Genomic DNA, 21,740 nt, shown 5'->3' with positions numbered 1-21,740 from the left:
CAAGATACCTGGAGACTTCACTGGTGGTTTGGTCATCCGGTTGAAGCTCTGTTAGTGAAGCATCTCCGTTACTTAAGGTTTCAATAATAGACAATTCTGTGTTTGACTGAGAAAAGTCTTTTGATTTATTAAAATTTGCGAGAGATGTGACTACATTGGCCAAAGTGCTTAGATCATCCTGACATGCATCCACCTAATAAGAAAATACAAATAAAAGAAAGCAAGAGATAATACTCATAACACACAACTACAGTCTAAATAAACAAGATATCTTTGATCATAAAAACAGTACTTAAAATTAGGTATGTCAATGCCTTGAGACTGGACAATGCTGGTCAGAACCCAGGCAGCTCCAAGGTCCTTTAACTTTGGGGGTACCTGGCCATATGATCTTCAAAATGAAGGCCATGTGTGTAATGGGGAGGGAAGGGGGGGGGGGGAGTAATTTAGCTTTTCAGCAGGTCATGCCAATTTGCAATTTGGAGAAACAATCAGAGTCAGCTTATGCACTGATTAATTTATCTGGGAGTAAATAAAGTAGGTCATGTGTTAGGGATTTTTTTTTTTTTTGTAAACGGCAGGATTGCCTGAACTCTCGTAACTACAGAAAGTAAGCTTACCTTTTCATGTGCAATTAGTAAAGGCTCACTTTTAATAGCAGAAGGCTGTATATTTACTACCATTCCTGAGTCTAATAAATTTGTGGATCTGTAAACAGAATTGAAAAAAGACATCGTCACAACAGAACTTCTTTCCCCATATTTTATAAATGGCATAATTCACATACTAGGATGTCCTATTCAGTCGGAAACCCCCTACTAATGCAGTTGTGCCCCTCTTTTTCTATGAAATGCAATAATAAAAAAATCAGCATAATCCAGAGATAAAAAAAAAATCAAAGCCAGCTGAAAATTACTCAGATACAAATCCGTTACATATATCAAGCTAGATTCTCAAATGCAAACATTTGCTGTTGCAAGGAGAGGAGCAGTGATTTATTTTATGCGACTCTTCATTCCCCATAGGTAAGAATTCTTATTACAAAGAGATAAGTGGTATCTCAGGTCTCTTCATATTTATGTGGCTCATATAAGTTCTATTTGCATAGCACAGAGTCGCAAATTACAGTAAAACTGTTGCAGTACCTTGCACTTACACATGTTATAAACTCTATCTAAATGGATCAATGTTGAGTGCAGATGAATTTACTAATGTTTTTCAGAGATTTCTGAAGCCAGTTTATAGTATAACGCATTGCAATTTCAACTAAATAAATGTATAATAAGCACACCTTACGGTTTTATTATCTGTTACAAAAGTGGTTGTTGCAGCAAGTGGACTACGCAAGTCTTTTCTTATGTAAATCTTTTCTGTGGATGCAGCACAATTGGAAGGCTTTTCTCTGGAGACCTCAATTGGCTTTCTCTCACACTGTACAGCTACAGCAAAAAAGAAAACAGAGAATATGATGCAATTAGATGTAAACACATTTAAAACAAACAAACAAAAACTGTATACTGCAGCATCATATTACTGGGCAAACCATCATTAAGGGTGCGTTTCCACTAATGCGAATTCGCATGCATTCCCCGCATGCAAATTCGCATAACCAATAAAAGTAAATTAGCCTGTGTCCACTTGTCAGGAAAACAGAGCGTTTTCTTGTGCAGGAAAAATCTGCACAGTAGAGCCATCCGAATTCGGACACCGCACATACCGCATACAATGTATTTAATAGGGAATTCGCATGGCGGTTTTGTATGCAAATTTTCATGCAAATTCGCATACGATTTCGCATGAAATCAATGAAAAAGCACACAGGCACTGACATGGTTAAATTCGCACACAGCATCATCCATGCGAAATCGTATGCGAATTTGCGGTAAAATTCGCATACAACCGCATGCGATTTCGCTTCTGCATGCAAATTCGTCTGTGGGGAATCCGCAATGTTTACGCACCGCACTAGTGGAAACGCACCCTAACTGCTGTTAACTGAACACTAATCAACAAGCACACAACAAAATTCCCTGGCCAAACCGAATCATTTCCAAATAAGGATGGTATCTATTTAATTAGAAATCATGTGTTATTTGGGGTGAGCAAGCCACCCTCTCCAAATAATGGTGCAGCAGTTCTGACACTTTATGCTGGGATTACACGATATGTTTTTTGCGTTTTATTCGGCGCACAATCTATTAGCCATTCGATTTTCTGCTCGATTCTCTTATCTTCCACTCATTTTTCTTATCCTCTTTCCATTGACTTCTATAAGAAATCGAGTGGAAACGAATCGAGCGGAACATCGGACATGTCAGAATTTTATCATCGGAACAATTCTTACAAAAAAAGTATTGTGTACTCCCAGCATTAGACATGGGAAAGTTCCTATCTTAGCTATCCTCAAAATACTTCTCTCATTTGTTCTTCCCAGATCTGTTCTCATCAGGGGCGGTGCCAGGTTCCTTCCTTTTCTTTCACAAATCTAGCCCACTCAGAAACAGATGCATTCTGACTGTATCCTAGCAACAGTGAGTGGGTCCGCCTGCTTCTCATGGGCCTCAGGAAGTAATGCATCTGCCTTACTGGTGCCATTATTGAGGGACACCAGATAGCTGATCCCACACAAGACCACATCTAAAATGTCAGTTTATAAGTGATTTAAAAAAAAAAAATAGTCTATCTAATGAAATGTCGTCATGTAGTTTGGGCTATGTTGGACAAACTTCTTGAGCAATCTGGATATAAAGTACAGCATTTTTTAATGCAACTATGAAGTCAATAACTTGAACTAGTGCATGCCAAAGAGAATTAAGATTAATGAAAATGTTACTCCACCAAACAGTTTTTTCATGGATGGAAAATATAAGCAGCCTGAAACCCAGCTGATTAATGAATTCTGCTTGAAGCCTTTTTTCTAAATGCAGAAGTTGGATGGACTCTTTATTGCTAGGATGAATTTATCTTTATCTTGAAAATTCTGAAGCCTATGCCTGCATATGTCAGAGGGTGTGATTTTATGTATCCCGAGGTTGTTTCTTACTCTGTACAGTGCCGCGGAATATGTTGGTTCTTAATAAATTAACTAGCCATTAGGTCTGTTTAATAACGGCGCTAGGTTGTAAAGTGACTCGCAGCCAACACACGTCCCCCACGCACGCACGCACTCACGCATGCGCGCACACACACTCCCCCAATGCAAACCCGCGGCCTTGCGCAGTACAGCGTTGGCACACATGGACGCAGGTGGATGCAGATACCATGGTTTTATTAGATAGTGTAATAATATCACTCACTGTTTTATAACACTTGACGAAGGGCTTTAAGCTCAGGAAAGTTGTGCGGTTACTCTATGCTCTAATAAAGAAATCGTTTTTCTAAATTGGGGTAGGCTTGCATATGGAGGGGTTAGAGAGCAGGCAAACGTGGCACTTAAAGGAAACCTAAACTGAAAATAAAAAGAGCATTTTAACTTACCTGGGCCTTCTTCCAGCCTTCTGCAGTCCTTATGTGACCTCGCCACATTCCGCAATCCTCCGGTCAGCTGCAGCACTTTCTGTCAGCTGTATGCACGACCCCAGGGTTCCTGATTTGGCTCCCATCCACAGGAGAATTCTGCACTTGCGCAGTACGGAAAAATTGCTACTGCATTTGTGCAGAACACTCCCAGTATCGGGATTGAGATCAGGAGGCGGGCGCATGCACAGGAGCCCGTAACTGGCCAGCTTTCAGAGGAATGCTCCGGCTAACTGGATGGTTTGCGGAGTGATTAGGATAGGAGGGCACAGAAGGCCTGCAGGGGGCTGGATGAAGCCCCAGGTAAGTTAAACTGCTGTTTTATTTTCACTTAAGTTACCATTTAAGCCTATAGCTTTGAATTACATCGAACAGCAAATAGCTAGTAAGGGCAATGGCCAGAACAGTGATGGCATAAAGATCTCACTAAATATTTAAGCAACGCAAATATACTCACAGTCTTGCTTCATCCCGAGTGCAATACATCTTTGTAACCGGCAGTACTGACATCTGTTACGGTAATGCTTGTTTATAACACAATCTTTTGATCCTCTGCATGTGTATACCAGGTTTTTCCTAATGCTTCTTTTAAAGAAACCTTTGCAGCCCTCACATGTGACTGCTCCATAATGCCGCCCTTTAAAAAAAATCTGATTAGGACAAGGTCACAGTAATAACAATGTGTTTAAAGTGACACTGGCACCTCCTGCTTCCCCCTGGCATCTCCACCTCTTCCCACCTGCACACATGTGACAACACCAGGATTGATGTGAACTTTGTGTGATTTTCACATGTTCTTTCACAATGCTGGACACCATGAGCACGTCTCTCTGACAACCAAGCCACAAGTGTAAGCGGGTGAGGACTGGATCATGTTTGCTGTGTTGGGATTGTGAATCCCTGTCACAACCCTGAAAAACAGAGTGCCGAGCAACTTCTCAGTTACCTACTTTGTGTTGTTATGTTTACCTGGGGAACCACTCAATCCCTCCCACAGCCCTATTTCATCACAAGTTTCATTTACAGCTTCCCAACATGTAAAAGAGTCATCTAAGAAGGATTTTGGCCACAAGCCTTGTGAATAAAATGCAGAATGCCCAAATAGAGGGGAAGCTATTTAGTGAGCAGTAAGATTTAGAAATGTAATTATATTTACAGCTAAACTAAATGTCACTACCAATAGTCATATATGCAGGTGGAACACACATACCTGAAGCTTTATCGCCACATACCACACAAAGGTCCATAATTGGCTTATTTAAATTCTGGTCTATGCATTGAGAATCTGATAATATCTGTAATGAAGCACAAGACAAACAAATGATTAGGCAAATATATAAAAATACCTTAACAACCCAATGCCCTGAAAAATTAAAGTATACAAACCGTCGTTAAAAGACCAAATACAAATATCTTTAACCACTTTACCCCCCCCCCCCCCAGTGCTAAATTTCTCCGTCCCTCTGCGCACCGCTTCACCCCCAGGGATGGAGAAAGGCGCACTTGTTTGTTTACTGGCTGGGAGTGGGCGGGGTACTCGCGTGCACACTCCAGCCAGCCCGCACAGCAGGTGACTAATTGGACGTTAGGAACAAGCGTTCCTAAATCCAATTAGACTCGCCGATTGCGAATAGAATGAAGACTGCTTCAAACAGAAGCAGTCTTCATTCATAACAATGTAAAATAAACAAGCGTGCAGCACGATCGCGCGCCCCGCGCACACACACCCCGGCTCTGCAGTCCAATGATTGGTTATGGGGACCCCAGTCCCCAATAACCAATCATATTACAGAAATAAAGGAATGGAAGCAGCGCTGAAAGGTAAAAATCGCTCTGGTGTTTCAGGGGTAAAACCCCTCAGTTGTGAAGTGGTTAAAGCATGTCCTGCTTTCAAACGTATATCTGTGTCTGTGTGTTATACATTTTCAACCTAACATTTATCAGGCTCACGTCTCCTTCCCACACTTCTCTAGTCATGTAATTTTTTTAAACATGGCCCTTAATGTATTTATTTTGACGAAAGCTATGGCATTCTGTAAGCTCTTTATATCTGAATACTGACGAGCCACTCTGCCATCTGGCATTCCAATCAGGAAAAAAAGAGCAGTGTGGCTGCGCTGTCACTCAGCCTACCATCACATGGGAGTCAATGAAAGGGGGTGAAGTGAAGGAGCCTGGATGACAGGCTCTCACTGCAAAATAAAACTTTGCTTAGTACTGGGAAACAACAAAGATCAGGTTTTCTTCAAAATAAAGGCATGATGTCCGGTTGACAGGCAAATATCAGTCTCTTCGTCTGGTTCTGAAAGAGCCACAAAATCTTAGTCCTGTTATTCTCAACAGTCTTCTATAGAATCTATCATCTGAGCTTGGCTCATACACTGTACACTTATGGCTGTGCCATTCAATGTATGCTATCCCTGCCTACATTTTACTTCCTGCCATTATGTGCTGGCCTGGGACTGTCTCTGTGGCCTCTCTCCACTGCCTGCAGCTTGGTCATGTCTAGTGTAGTAGATCCTTGCTTTTCCTGCTCTTCTGCTATGATCAATGCTGTCTTTGAATTAAAGTGAGTCTAAAGCGAGTGGGAAAAAAAAAAAAGAGATACTTACCTAAGGAGTAGAAAGGCTCTGTGTCCTATAGAGCCTTCCCGTTCCTCCTACAATGCTCGATTTCCAGCGCTGGATCATCTGTTAGAAGTCTCAAACTGGTGGGTCGGAAAATGATCACTTCCACCACTGTGGGAGGCTTTGGCAATCTTTTGGAGCCCAAAGACGGGCTGCTCAGTACTGTACATGCACGAGCACGCATTCTCGTGCACGTGCAGTAACGAGAAGCCTGTCTTAGGGAGCACTCGGGCTCCCGAAGATTGGCGAAGTCTCCCACAGCAGCAGAAGTGAGCTAATGGGTGATCCAGCGCTGGAATGCACGCACTGTAGGGAGACCGGGATGTCTCTATAGGACCCACAGCCTTCCCTCTCCTTAGCTGAGTATCTGTTTGTTTAAAAAAAAAACTCGCTCCAGACTCCCTTTAAAGAGATTCTGTAACAAAATGTTCAGCCTTATTTCTTCTATCCTATAAGTTCCTATACCTGTTGTTATGTGGTCTGAATTACTGCAGCCTTTTCTAGCTGCAATGTCTCTGTAATATATCTAATCTTCTTTTCTTTGTCAAGCTTTGTCGACCCAGGGAGGAATGGGCTGCCTCTGTTGTAATGCATACAAGTTAAGCATGCCCCCTGCAGGCTCTGTGTGCTTTGTTTACTGCTCTCAGTTTAAGCTCCTCTGTGATGCAGTTTGTGAAGCTGAGGGGGGGAGGGAGCTGCCTGTCACATGCTGAGAAACTGTGAGAATCCCAGAGTGGAGTGCAGATAATTCACTATGTAATAAAAACTTGTAGTATACTGTAACATTATATATATATTCACTTCCTGGTTAGCGGCCATGTTTTTTGTTTGTAAACACTGCCTAAAACACTGCCTTAAAAGCCAGAATCGCACCGGGGAGCTGCGGAAACGGCAAAGAGGGATCCAGGAGATCACAGTGACTCGATTCGTATGTTTTTTATTGTACAAATCGGACAGTACAGATTCTCTTTAAGCCCTATCCAGCCACTGGTAGCATTTGCTAATGTCAACCACCTTACCCTCCACAGTGAATTCTCAAACACTGTCTATGAAATTATCATCACTTTAAAGCGGAATATAACCCTGCATTTCAACTTTGCTCTAAAACATTATTTACAGTATATTATATGCAACCAGCATTTTTTTTACTAGACCAGCATTGGAAGGGTTACACAGAGCTTTAAAGTTCCTGGAGATTTCTGCAGACCCATCCGAAGCTGACATAGATACATTTTGTTTACATAAATGTATCTAAGTGTTGAATGTGACTCACTCTCTCTGACTGAGAAGGAGCTGGAGGACAGCCAAAGAGTGTGTAACATTTCTCAATAGATACATTTAACTAAATAGAATGTAACAATCTGAACTTCTGCATATCTCTCCACGGAACTTTAAACCCCTGTGTTTAACCCTTCCAATGCTGGTCTAGTAAAAAAAAATGCTTTTTGCATATAATATGCTGTAAATAATGTTTTAGAGCAAAGTTGAAATGCAGGGTTATATTCCGCTTTAAGCAAATTATACATCTCATAAGAAATGGAAAAATATTGAATTATGTTAAAGTATTTACCTTTAAACAGACACTGCTTTAATATATAATTATTCTGCATTTACTTTCAGTAGGTATAGTTTCTGTTTTGGTGCTGAGACTAATTTCATTAATACCCCTTTGTACAAATTATGACTTGCCAACTGAAAAATGAAACCTAAAGAAGCATGGAAATAAATGCAAGAGGTAGACATTTCCTAGACACTCAGTGTAGGTTATGGTCTCTTATTTGTGACATACCAGCTAATAAAACTGCTGATACCTTTGCTTTGCACCACCCATCTAAATGGTTACAACAAGGATATGTGAGGGAGTAGGCTGGTGTTGTACTTTATTTTCTGGTTGAACTCGATGGAAGTATGTATTTTTTTTCAACCCAAATAACTATGTAACGGTCCATATCATCAAGCATTTCCCAATGTTCTTCTGAGCTATGCTCATGTACTGGTCCATACAGTCCTGCAGCTCAGAGGCTATAATGCCCAAAAGGAGTTTCCATGTTGTGGGGAAGTAGTATATATGATGGTAACTAGTGTTGTTTACTCGTGATAGTCATTGATTATAAGCACTATCATTCCTTGGTTTAGGTGTGGGTGGGAGAATTGTTCCCCTGTGCTGCCAGGACTTTATGTCCTGTACCGCTGTGTTGGTTTGTTTATTTTTACAAGGACCAGGCCTGTTTCTGGGCACAGACCAGCCAGGGAAGTGTCTGGGGCGCCATTTAGTGTTGGGGTAGTGTACTCTGCAATTTTTTCATGTTTTTACACAGAGGGTGACAATGGCATGTCCTGCCTAGGGCACAAAAATGGTTAAAAACTGCCCTACAATCAGACAGTGCCGATCATCAACTGAATTTGCTAAAGCAACTGACAAAAAAAAAAAAAAAAAAAAAAGGCAATCTGTATTTCCAATATTCCTCTTGTCAAAACAAAATCGCACTGAATGCAATCTTCCCCACTCACCTGAATGTGCTGCGTAGAAACCTCTGGGCTTGAGAAGAAGAGCTGGTTGACACCAGCTGCATCTGGAGTCGTTAGAAAGACTTTGCCTTGGTTGGACTCTTGCCTTGCAAGGATAACTTTACTTGGTGAAGAGCTCTCATTATTAGTCAAGATGAACCTTTTACTGCCACTCTGGTCAACTGTTGTGACAATCTGGATCTTCTGACCACTCTGTTGATCTGTAACAAACTGGTACAGAACATCAAATACAACTTTCATTTGAATCAAAGTCAAGAGTCAAGAACACTCATGACAAATACATTTAACAAAAACATTTCTATAGAGCATTTCTCCCATTGGACTCAAAGCGCTTAGGCTCTCTCAGATTCAGAAATTAGTAGTAGAATGACATGGAAAGGAGACTTAGAACAAATGGAATTTTCCTTCTCTGCCACAATAAAGAGATACTATGGTCTCTCTAAGCTTCTGCGTTTACTTTCCCTACATAGACTGCAGAAGAATAATCTGCTATGTACTTAGGGCCAACACCTGCCTACAGTTCTCAGTGTACATTAATACATTTAATCATTTCATCTGTTTCATTCTTTCTATTATTATATTTATTATTTTTTAGTATTTATATAGCGCCAACACCTTCCGCAGCGCTGTACAGAGTATATTGTCTTGTCACTTAACTGTCCCTCTGAGGGGCTCACAATCGAATACCTACCAGAGTCCTATGTCTATGTATGTATTGTGTAGTGCATGTATTGTAGTCTAGTGCCAATTTTTAGGGGGAAGCCAATTAGCTTATCTGTATGTTTTTGGAATGTGGGAGGAAACCGGAGTGCCCGGACGAAACACGCACACATGGGGAGAACATACAAACTCCTTGCAGATGTTAACCTGGTTGGGATTAGAACCGGGGACTCAGCGTTGCAAGGCGAGAGCGCTAACCAGTACGCCCCCGTGCTGCCCAATGATATGATATGGATAAATGCACTAAAAAATATGCTACCCCAAAGGTCTCATACCTTTATACCAACTACAATGCAGGATCAAAATGCAACTGTAGGGAGCAGCAGTGCAATAAGCAATTAAACTCCATATATTAGCTTCAGTGAGCAGGATCAGGTACAGAGGGAAGGGGATGTCGGTGAAGTTATATGGAGTAATAAAGAGACAGGGCAATTCAGAGGAGAGTGTGTTTCATAAATACACATTCTTTAAAAGATGCATTAATAATTGTGCTTTGCCATTAATTTTACCCCAAAAAAAGAGACGGAAATATATGCAATAGTAGTTTTAGGCCATCTTTGCATTGATTCAGACTCAGACATTTGTTGGGTCTATTTAATCACCTTAGCAGCACTTCTGGCCATGTTGGTCCTGTGAAGGAGCTGAGACATTATGTTTATTGCATATTTCAACCATGTTTAACTGTTGCTTTTTTAAATGATCATAGCAAGAGTTTTACATGCTAGAAAGCCCCCGATAGGACGGCCTATGCAAATCACGAAAAGCACGTCAGTTTTTATCGCAATTTGAGTCTGGGATCAGAGCTTTTATTCTATATGTCTTATGGACACTCAAAGGTTATGTTTTAAGGATCTATTTTTTTCTTGTGAAACACATTTTGTTTGACTTTATAATGTATTAGGGGAGATAGTATAATGATCTAGCTATTGCAGTTAGAAGACTTATTATACATGTTCCGAGTCTGTGATTCAGGAAGTGTTGGAGGCTGATTATCAGTGAGCACTCAAGCAACTAGCATTTTTCAAATCAGGCCAGCAATCGATTCTTCCATATGTTTCCTTTAACCCTACAGAAAGGTCTGTGTCTCCCAAAGCCAAGAATATATGTAGACACACCTGTATTCGCTGAGGTATGGTAACACTTGAATCTGATGGAATAAGCTGGATTCTTTGGGTACTTCCATCCATCAGGGCTGTATGTGTCACCTCTGTCTGTGTGCGAGAAAGCTGAAAGCACAATCACATAATCTTAATATATAACCTGAAAAGATGCCTTTTAAATGAGAATATTCTCTGTAAAATTTGCGGTGGCAATAGCGTGGGAAACCAGCGTCAGCGCTCACTACAACAATATGCTTTGTGTATGACACAATAAGTTAATATTTCAGACTTATACAGTTACCTTGCTGTTAAAAGAATTGTAAAAAGTGTAGCGCTGTGCTTTACAGAGGACACTATTTTTTACATTTCATTTGATTAATGTCTAAGTATTTGCAATTACACTAGCAATAACAAAAGCCTTGCTCAGCAAAAGAAATAAAAAAAGGTATTTAAATGCAATTCCTTTTATAACCGAATCAACAAAGAAAAATATTTAGAACACATACATGTGATCAGTGGCGTATTTCATGTACTTATCCTTGCTGAAGTAGAAACAATAAAACTACAGCAGCTTGTGCTATTAACCAACTCTGCAAGCGGAGTACCATATACATTTGATCAAAGTGCTTCAGTAGGGGATCTAGAGCCTATAAGCTTCTCATCTTCCAATTCCAGCAGGATTTTGTCAGGGAACATGCTATGTGAATCTAAGCTAGCTTATTAAAGTTATTTATCCTTGTAATTAAAGTGGAATTATACTACCAAAACAAAAATTTCAGTACCTACTCTTAGTTACATAAAAGAATATTTAAAAAGCATTCCCAAGTATTTCTTCTATGCAAAACTGTTTATTTTCACTGCAGAGAGCAGTAAAAGTTTGCTTAACTTTTGTCATTAGCAAAGGCAAGAATAGATCTGTTTCTTCACCTTGCCCCACTCCCTCTGCTGAAGTGATTCAGCTGTTGCCTGGGCGACGTGGCTGTTCAGCAAAGGGAGGGGTGCAGATAAAAGACACATCCACAGGGAGATTCTTGCCTTTGCCAATGACAAGAGATAAGCAAACTTCTACTGCTCCCTGCAGTAAAAACAAAGGTTTTTACATACAGGAAATACTTGGGAATGCTTTCAAATGTGCTTTTATGTAACTACCGGTAATAGTAGTTACTGAAATTTTAGTTTTGGGAGTATAATCCCACTTTAAAACAGACAGAAGGGGAATCAGCCAAAAAGGCTAACTGCCCCTTTAGACCATCCATGGACACTGTCTAACACATGCTACCCTTTTGTACTCATCGCTGGACTGACAGCTAATAAGGATAAATGTGTCACTATCTTAGGCCTGGTTCACACTGGTAATAAAAACAGTTCGTTTAGTGGAGGTGAACGGATCCTATGTTAATAAATAAGATCCTTTCACATTGCTCCGTTAGAACAGATCCATTCAGCATGTTCACCAAAGGGACCGCAAGTTTGGAGAGGCTGTAAGAAATCTGTAGCGACAGATGTGCCGCATTGATGGCACACTAATGGAATGGAGGTTCACTTATCAAAAACTATCATGGATCAGTTTTTACACGCAACAGTTTTTGTTCCACCCAGTGTGAGCCGGGCTTTATTCAGAAAAGACCAAGCAACTGACTACTTAAATGCAGAAGTTAAAAGCTGAATAGTATTATATTAATGTATTGAGATCAGCTTGGAGAAAATATGTCTGAAATACCATTTCTTTTTCAACCTGGAGCTGATCCTTAAAATAATAATAAATAGTAATAAGCTTAACATTTCTATAGCGCTTTTCTCCTGCCGGACTCAAAGCGCTCAAGAGCAGCAGCCACTAACGACACTCTCAAGGGGCCACCCTGCAGTGTTAGGAAGTCTTGCCCAAGGACTTCTCACTGCATAGGTACTGACCCTAGCCAGGATTCAAACCGTGGTCTCCCATGTCAAAGGTATAATAACTGGGGGGCGTGGTCAACATGGCGACCTGAGCGGACGTGCTGTGTGGAGCTCCGCTGCCTGGATTACTCTTTAGCCCTTAACGAGTGGTTGAACGTGGACAATTATATACCAGAACGTCTCCTAAGGTGCTGGACATTACTTATCTCGCAAACTGGAGGACGGATGCGCTCCCCATCAGGCGGAATCTGCTGAGGTTGGTCCCGCTCCTGCTGACCGGGAAGACATAGCAGGCCCTACTCGGAACACACAGATATCTACGCGCTATCACCCCTATGAAAACCCAGCTATGTCTCAGCGCACAAAAAACACTAACAAAGACAAAGGAGACAAAAACAAACATACCGAGCAGTCGGAGGCAGGTCCATCTACTTCTAAACTGAAGCCAAGAAACGAGAAAGCGACGGATCCCAATATGGCGGAGGAAGGACAGGAACAACTCCCGCCATATGTGCATACCATAATGGAGGCTATTAAGAACTGCCAAACCACACTCACCTCGAAAATTGACCATGTGGACGCAAGTATGGGCTTGCTGAGACAGGACATGGCTACCATCCGAGAGAGGGTGTCGGAGGTGGAGAGACGCACCTCGGATACCGAGGACACTGTGAGAGCACATGGCGCTGACATCCTTGCAATGAAACGGAGGATCAAAAGCCTGGAAGATAGGTCGGAGGACTCAGAAAATAGGAACAGGCGAAATAACTTGCGCCTACTGGGTCTTCCAGAGGGCTGCGAAGGGAAGGACGTGCCTGAGTTCGTGGAGAAGCTCTTGAGGAGGCTCTTACCGGAGGAAACCTTTTCCCCATTCTTTGTTATAGAAAGGGCCCACAGAGTTACTAACAAGAAGAACCCTCCGGGTGCACCGCCTCGTGCCTTGATTTTTAAAATCTTAAACTTTAAGGATCGTGACAACATCCTTGTGGCTGCGAGAAAGGCAGGGGATCTTTTTTATGAAAGCCAACGGCTGATGCTTTTTCCAGATTTCACTGCGGAAACGCAAAAGCAACGCCGATCATTTATCAAAGTCAAAGCCAAGCTGCGAGAACGCAATATAACATACGCAATGCTCTTCCCGGCGAAACTCAGGGTGCAATGGAATGACGAATCCAAGTTTTTTGACACCCCTGAGAACGCAATGACCTGGGTTGATACTCTGCCCTTGCCCCCAAGCTAAAAGCTAAAGGCTGTTTCTTTACCCCCTCGAAACGTAAGTAAATGCATTATACTTTGCTAGTAAGCCGGCCCTATGCAATGACTTCCTATACTACAAATGTTCATGGCCCCCGACATGCACAGCTTATGTTGTCGCCTGCACTATATTATATGTGACATATGGAGCCTGATGAACTCCCTTCCTAAAGGGCCATTGCTTGTTGCAGCAAATACTTTATTTTAAACGTTTTTTTCCCAATATGGTTGGAACTGTTTAACTGTTACTCTCCGCTTTGTTGCGGCTGTTTATCGGTTCTGGTTTTGATGATATGGCCGTGCATTTGTCTCAACTGACCGCTGCAGATGTGCGCGGTTATGCCTACGGAAAAGGAGACGGGGACTCCTGTCATACTGGACCCATATAAACCCTCTGATGATCCTGTTAGCCGCCTCGTATATAAACTCGCTAAAATGTAGAATATATGATATGCAAAATTCTAATGCTTACAGCTTGTGTGTTGATATCTGTTTTTCTCCATTGCTTTAAAAGTGCTCCTTTGGGGGCTCACATGGGCTTTAGGGGGGTATGAGTATAATATGATGCAATAGAACCTGCTATTCTGTACCATACTTGGAAGGGCGGGTAATTTAAATTGACTGCCAATTTGCTAGGGAACGCTCTCGCGCCATTATCTAGTAACGGCCGCCTGGGCAATACATGCAATATACACTCCTACAATGTCAGAGGACCAGATTAACTTAAGACAAGTCAAATATACCTTAGCCCTGTAAGATCCTTCTATCCCTCTAAGTTTAATACCTAAGCCCTTTCATGGAGAGTGTCTGTTCTGTAGTGCTGAGGTGGACACATGACTATATATGCCCCCCTATGGCTAGGTTCCCTTTTATATCTCCTAGGGAGAATATATGCTAGCCTTGACTCCAATACTAAGTATTGACATTATATATATATGTGTATATGCTATCACGTTTTAGTGTGGATCTGTGCGGCCGGTCGTGGCAAGGAAGGTTGGGTTCTTTCCTGGTCGTATGTCGACATTGATATTATCATTTTGATATATACACAATTGCCTTCTGTGGTCGCGCTCGGCTGCACAGAATATATTAGTTACTCAGATAACAGTAATGGAGTGTGCGGGCAATGTCATTAATATAAAAGGTGTTGCGATATTATAAATATGTTCTATTACCGGGTCATGCAGAAGCTGCTATAGCGCTTTACTTTGGTCTCTGCAAACAGCCTCCAGCAGGTGGCACTGCTGCCTAACGTATATTTCTCCGCACAACAACTCTAAAGACAATAAAAGATCTGAAACTTCCCCACTAGTAATATCTATGTGCCTCTATCTGCGAGGCAAGGGGTGGTTAAGGGATATACTCTTCTCAGCCTACAATCTAAGAGGTACATTAATTGCAATGGAGGCTTAATTTAATTTAATTTAATTTGATTTAATTTAAATCAACCAAGGTCAATCTATACAGTAGATGTACTTCCCTAACTAAAATTGATGTGCTAGGAATAACTATGCTCTATTTCAATTGCTCTTAAAGCAATAATGGAAGTACATAGGTATGCTTGTAGCAGAACAGTCACATGGCTCTGCAGGCTCGGCAATGGGAGACCTGGTATCTATTGGAGGGTCAAAACAATTTCAAATGGTAGTAGGTATCTCGGTTCCGTGGGTACGGGTGTATGTGGTGGGACTGGTGCACGGTTGTGGTGTTATATGTATTAAACTAACGTTCAACACCTTAAAGTTATGTACCCCCTTCTCTATACGAGTTGGGTGCCCGGGCGGCGTTGCTCCGCACGCAGTCTGCTTCCCCTCAGAGGTGTAGTATTAACTAGTTCTCTCCCTCTGTGACAACTGATAATCGTTAGGGTGCAAGACACGCTCTTTCCCATGGATTTGGTAAGAGGTGTAGGGTGGGGGGTTGTTGGGTTTTTATGTTCTTTCTTTGTTTTTTCTCTCTCTCCTTCCTCTGACTCTGGGCTCTCCCCCTGGCCGTGCCGGGCTGTGCTGATGATCAGGCTTCAAATCTTCTCTAGATATATTAATATAATGCTTTTACATTTAATAGACAATGGATACACTTAAATGCATCTGTTGGAACACAAGAGGTTTAGGTTCTAAAATCAAGAGATCCTTAGTCTTCAATTATCTAAAACAATACACCCCACATATTTGTATTTTACTTGAAACACATCTAATCGGTAATAAAGTATTATCACTCAGACGCCCTTGGGTATCACAATATTATCACTCCACCTACTCTTCATACTCACGAGGGGTTTCTATTCTTATCCATAAATCTGTTCCGATTAAAATTTTAGACTCATATTGCGATGATCAGGGCCGATTTGCTCTACTTAATTTTGAACTATATGGTCTTACATACATCCTTGCAGGTATATATGTTCCCCCTCCAGCTAATAAACAATTGCTATACGATGTCATGGCAAAATCTTCCAGGTGGCATGGTGACAGACTTGTCCTAATGGGGGACTTCAACCTTACAATGGACCCTTTGGTGGACAGAACAAGTGGCTCTAGCAGAGATGGGCGGGAACTCAAAATATGGGCTGATGGTTATCAGCTACAAGACGTATGGAGATGGAAAAACCCCACGGGAAGGGCATACACATGCTTTTCCTCTGCACACCGCTCCATGTCTAGAATAGACATTGCTTTTGTCACATCTCCTGTGTTATCCCAAATCCAATCCATAGACATACTGCCATCAGGTATATCAGATCATGCCCCCATCTCACTTACATTGATCATAGCTGCCAAACCTAAAGACAGACTATGGAGGATATCTCGCTTTTATATTAATGAACCGCATATCCAACCCTTGATCGCTCACGCCCTTAGTAATTATTGGAAGGAAAATACGGGTTCTACATCAGAAGCCATTGTCTGGGACGCAGGTAAAGCAGTCATTAGGGGTCATTACATGACTGAACTCAAAGCTTTCAAAACAAACGCTAGATCACATATATCAAACATTGAAAATCAGGTTAGAGAGGCAGAGCAGATCTTTGTACAAACTAGCACTCCAGACAACTGGAGAAACTGGCAGCAGTTAATTAGGCAATGGAGATTGGCTCAAGTGGCGCTAACTAAGAATGTGATTTTACACCAGACACAACGTATATTTGAATTTGGTGACAAAAACAGTAAGTTATTAGCCTGGCTTTCCAGAGACTTTACTGCCTCTATGACTATCCCGACTATTTTAGATTGTAACAATCTCCCACTGGTTGACCCTGAACACATTAATGCTGCTTTTAGAGCCTTTTACAAATCTTTATACTCCTCTAAAGTCTGCTATACTCCCAGGGAACTGGACAAATATCTTGCAGACATAGACATGCCAGCCCTTTCTGACCAAGACAAAATTAAACTCGATAAGCTAATATCTATTGAAGAGGTTCAGGACGCCATAGGTGACCTCAAACCCAATAAAACCCCAGGCTCAGATGGCCTTCCTTCTGAATTCTACCAATGTTACTCTGATACTTTGGCCCCTAAACTATGTCTACTATTTAACGAAGTGCTGGAAGGTCACTCTCTGCCGGAATCATTTTCCGAAGCAATAATCATTCTTATCCTTAAACCAGGGAAGGACCCCACATTGTGTGGTTCATATAGGCCTATCTCGTTATTAAATACAGATGCTAAAATTCTGGCCAAAATACTAGCGAACAGAATAAAGCCAATCATCACTAAATTAATACATGGGGACCAGTCAGGATTCATGCCCAATAAAGGGACAGACATTAATCTACGTAGATTATTTACAAACATTTCTCTGGTCTCCTCGGTGTCCGGCCGCAGGGTGGTTGCCTCGCTGGACACCGAGAAGGCATTTGATTCGGTAGAGTGGCCGTATCTGTGGGAAATTTTGAAAAGATATGGCTTTGGCCCTATATTTGTAAAATGGATACAAGCACTATATAAAACTCCTAAGGCTAGAATTCGCACTGGCAATACTATTTCGGAACCTTTCCAGCTGTATAGAGGAACAAGACAGGGCTGCCCGCTCTCTCCATATATTTTTGCCCTTGCAATAGAACCCATGGCTATACTAATACGTGAATCTCCTCAAATTCAGGGTATCCCGGTGGGGTGTATCGAAGAGAGAATATCGCTCTATGCGGATGACACACTTCTCTACTTAAATGACTCGGAAAACTCCTTAACTTCTGCTCTCGACATTATTACAACATTTGGCTCATTTTCCGGGCTTAAGATCAACCAGGATAAGTCTGTCATCATGCCACTGGACAACTCCCGGCCCAATATATCTTCCCACTCGCTGCAGTGGGTATCCCAATTCAAATACCTGGGTATTCAACTTACCAATTGTGTGCAGGATTATTTTGCTCTGAATGTTAAACCGGTGGTGGAGGCCTTTCGTAGTAGGTCCCAGACGTGGAAACAACTACCCCTTACTCTTATTGGGAAAATCAACATTTTTAAAATGATTTTTTTGCCTAAATTTCTCTATGTACTCCGCAACTCTCCTATTGTAATTCCCAAAAAATTCTTTAAAAATCTCCACTCCTTAATATCTACATTTATTTGGTCGGGCCGAGTCCCAAAAATAGCCCTGAGTACTTTGCAACTTTCAATAGACCAAGGGGGCCTGGCTCTTCCAAATATGCAATTATACTATTATGCTGCAATCCTAGTTACTGCTAGATGGTGGTTTGCCCAAGATAGATACAACCCTGCAGTTGTAACAGAGGCGGCCCGTCTGGGATCCTATGAGAGGCTTACACTATTGCCATACAGGGGAACGGCCAATGATGTACGATGTACTGCTCCGATGCAAACAGTATGTAAGGTATGGGCGGAGGCAATGAAGTTTCTGGGAGTGAATGATGTAATCTCCCCATATACCCCTCTGTGGGACAATCCTAACCTATCTCACTTTACCCAGATCCCTGATCCTAAACTGTGGGCCATTGCAGGTATTAAAAACTTGCAACATATTGTCCGCGATGGATTGCTATTAACATTTAATGAACTTAAACAAACCCTTTCCGTCACGAATAAGATGTTCTTTCGGTACCTACAACTTCGGCATGCCTTTTCAGCACAGTTCCCTTCTGGTGCACCGGAGCTAGCAGTCAATACCCTAGAGAATACACTTCTGACAGAACAATTAGATAAGCCCCTATCAGTTATTTATTCAGTCCTACTAGCCAAAAATAATGAAAAACTTCTTAGATCCCAAGAAAGGTGGAACCTAGACATCCAGGGCTTAGATGATACTGACTGGGAGGATATACTTGAAGACTTCGTTAGAACTCCTATTTCAGCCAGAGATAGACTGATCCAAGTTAAATTCCTGCATAGAACATATCTCACTCCAGTGCGAATGCATAATATCTGTATATCCAACAGTGTGTTATGTCAAAAATGCACAACTGAAGAAGGCACATTTCTACACATGTTTTGGAGCTGCGCTAAAATCCAAACCTTTTGGATAGCCATCTTTGATACTATAAATGAAATCTTGGAATCACACTTTGACTGCACACCCAAACTAGCTCTTCTGGGTCTATTTGAAGAACAAACATGCAGTAAACATGTACAATTCTTAATTCGCATTCTATGTTTCTATGCCAGAAAAGAAATCCTAAGAGTCTGGAAAGGCAACAATAATCCATCTATTAATCATTGGAAACGTACAATCAATATCGCTCTTCCTCTATATCAGATGACATACAAGAACCGAAATTGTATACAACGGTTCCATAAAATATGGGCACCATGGTATGACAATGCTATGACGGCCGGATCTAATCTCATACCTTAATCCTCAGGTATCATAATACCAATACCTATCTGGTTGCTGGCGCGGTTTCGGTGGGCGGGGGGTGAGCCCGGAGTCTTATCTTTTCCCCCTCCCTCCCCTCTTCTTCTATTTACCCTTTCCCATGTTCGTTATCCCTTCCTATCCCTCCCCTCTTTGCCTATTCTCTCCACTACTTCCTCCGTGCTCTCATGGCATGGTACTCCAAATGTACGAAGTTGCATATAGCTAATATGAGCTCCTGTAAATACTGACATTATGTAATGTATCTGATACATTGGAGATTTATTAAGGCAATTACTCTGCTGTTAACCTATTCCCCAAGATATATATTGCTGCCTTACTGATTATTGTATATACCTGTCTATCTCCTGTTGTGGGAGCATTGTGCCTTCTCTTGTAATGTCCTTTTTTCTTGTTCAAAATAAAAAATTGAATTGTGAAAAAAAAGGTATAATAACTGTAGAAAACAAAGAGGACAGTTACATACCTCTCCCATTTGCTGTTCAATAATCTGGTGAGCTATTTCTTCTATAGAAGCCATGATCTCTCTTCAGAGTACCGTACCTGGCAGAACAAAGATAATTACATTGGCAAACTCCACTTTCACTATTAGTATTCCATAAGACTGTATATCCTAAGAAGATGTTACCATATATACCCGAAGATAAAAGATTACTTTTTGGGACCAGATGTGGGAAGATCGGCTTATCCTTGAGTCAGGTGTGCAGGGCCCCCTATTGGAAGCATGCCTGTATCTATAGTTACCTCTCCTCCTTTCTGGCAGCCATCTTCCCTTCCATGCTTCACTGTCACGTGACTGCAGCGAAGCCTGGACCTTTAGTGGTGAGTACAGAGTTGCAAGGGAGACAGGAAGATGGCTGCCAGGAATGGGGAAAGTAGCTATACTGCAGATACAAGTACACGTCCAATACGCATCATTGTAAGCTGTTAAAAACAAATTAGAAGCACACTGAAAACAAAAAAACATTATTTATACTATGTCCAAATCCAGAGTTGTCCGAAAGTAAACCATTTAAGCCTCTTTAACACTGAAAAGTGCAACTGCAAAGCAATTTCTTAGAGATTTTTACAATGCTATTTATTTGCAATTTGAGATTTTTACTGGAACACAAGGAGAAACTCAGACAAAATGCAACATGCAGGACTTTGCGGTCAGGCAAAATCGGATCGCAATCACATCACACTAATATTAAAGGGTTACTGCAATTTTCATTATTTGCTCAAGTCCTTGCGTTCTGCATGTGATTGAAAAACACAGCAAAATCACATGTAGCATGAAAAGCCCTAACCCACATTTTGCTATGCATAACACATGTATATATGTAGGACATGCCTCACTAGGTGGTTTTAAAGGCAAAGCACAGCTATTTCAATTTTATCTAGTGTTCTTCCCAGAAATATTTTCCCGCCAGGTGACATTAGTAGTCGGGCGGGATGCAACAATGAGACTGTGTACAGATATCATTAGATCACAAACATTGGCACATGTATGCATATTCAGCTTCTCCAAATGACAATCCAGTCTGTTCCTCAAGTCTACAGAGTTTAGACCATGTCATGTCATTGCAATATGTACAAAATGACTGCACGCCACAATGTTCCTAGATGTCTGTTGTAAATTAATCATACACATCGACTTATCGAGCATGTGTACTTAGTTCAAACTTCTCATTGTTGATTTTACCGAAAAGCTTTATTGCATGAGACGGTTACAAGTATGGAGGTAAATGTAAACCTTCAAATGAAGAAGCATTCAGAGCAGGGCTGTGGAGTCAATGCAAAAATCACCCAACTCCTCAGTTTATGAAACCACCAACTCCAACTCCAGGTACCCAAAATTGTCCCAATTCCTCAACTCCGACTCCTTAGTCTAATACTTACCAAGGCTGTGGAGTTGGTACAAAAATCATCCGACTCCTCAGTTTATTGGAACCACTGACTCACACACAGGTACCCAAAATTGCTCTGACTCCTCAGCCCTGAAAGGCAAAGTACCAACTCAATCCCCCGTAAGGGTTCATACCCACTAGAAGCCTAAGCGTTAGTGATTTGAAAAGGCTCTTGCTAATGCAATGCTATGGGGGATTTTTTATAAAACCACATTGCTCAAGTGGGATCACAAGAGCTTTACAAATCACACATCGCTCAGAAAAGCGCTCCAAGTGGGTTCCAGGCCTAACAGTATAATACAAAGAATAAGGCACAGTATAAGACCATATAAATGCATTAATGAACACCTGGGGTTGTCAAGGTGCAAAAA

At 41.5% G+C, this 21,740-nt stretch overlaps 1 protein-coding gene across 1 annotated transcript in view; it reads right to left on the bottom strand.

Annotated features, from left to right (window-relative positions):
* NR2C1 (nuclear receptor subfamily 2 group C member 1) overlaps positions 1 to 21,740 on the bottom strand; it is a 43,483-nt gene that overhangs the window by 9,378 nt on the left and 12,365 nt on the right. Inside the window, exons 2-9 of the mRNA XM_068276797.1 lie at positions 19,947 to 20,023; positions 10,508 to 10,618; positions 8,655 to 8,882; positions 4,727 to 4,811; positions 3,974 to 4,153; positions 1,292 to 1,439; positions 621 to 708; positions 9 to 193 (exon numbers count right to left, since the gene is read on the bottom strand). Of these exons, the coding sequence (XP_068132898.1) occupies positions 9 to 193; positions 621 to 708; positions 1,292 to 1,439; positions 3,974 to 4,153; positions 4,727 to 4,811; positions 8,655 to 8,882; positions 10,508 to 10,618; positions 19,947 to 20,000 (1,079 nt within the window). The 5' untranslated portion in view covers positions 20,001 to 20,023. The remainder of the gene's footprint in view (positions 1 to 8; positions 194 to 620; positions 709 to 1,291; positions 1,440 to 3,973; positions 4,154 to 4,726; positions 4,812 to 8,654; positions 8,883 to 10,507; positions 10,619 to 19,946; positions 20,024 to 21,740) is intronic.

The sequence above is a fragment of the Hyperolius riggenbachi genome, chromosome 3, assembly GCF_040937935.1.
Source record: "Hyperolius riggenbachi isolate aHypRig1 chromosome 3, aHypRig1.pri, whole genome shotgun sequence".
Lineage (NCBI taxonomy): Eukaryota > Metazoa > Chordata > Amphibia > Anura > Hyperoliidae > Hyperolius > Hyperolius riggenbachi.
The sequence above is the reverse complement of the archived record's forward strand: the minus strand, read 5'-3'. Positions and strand labels throughout refer to the sequence as shown.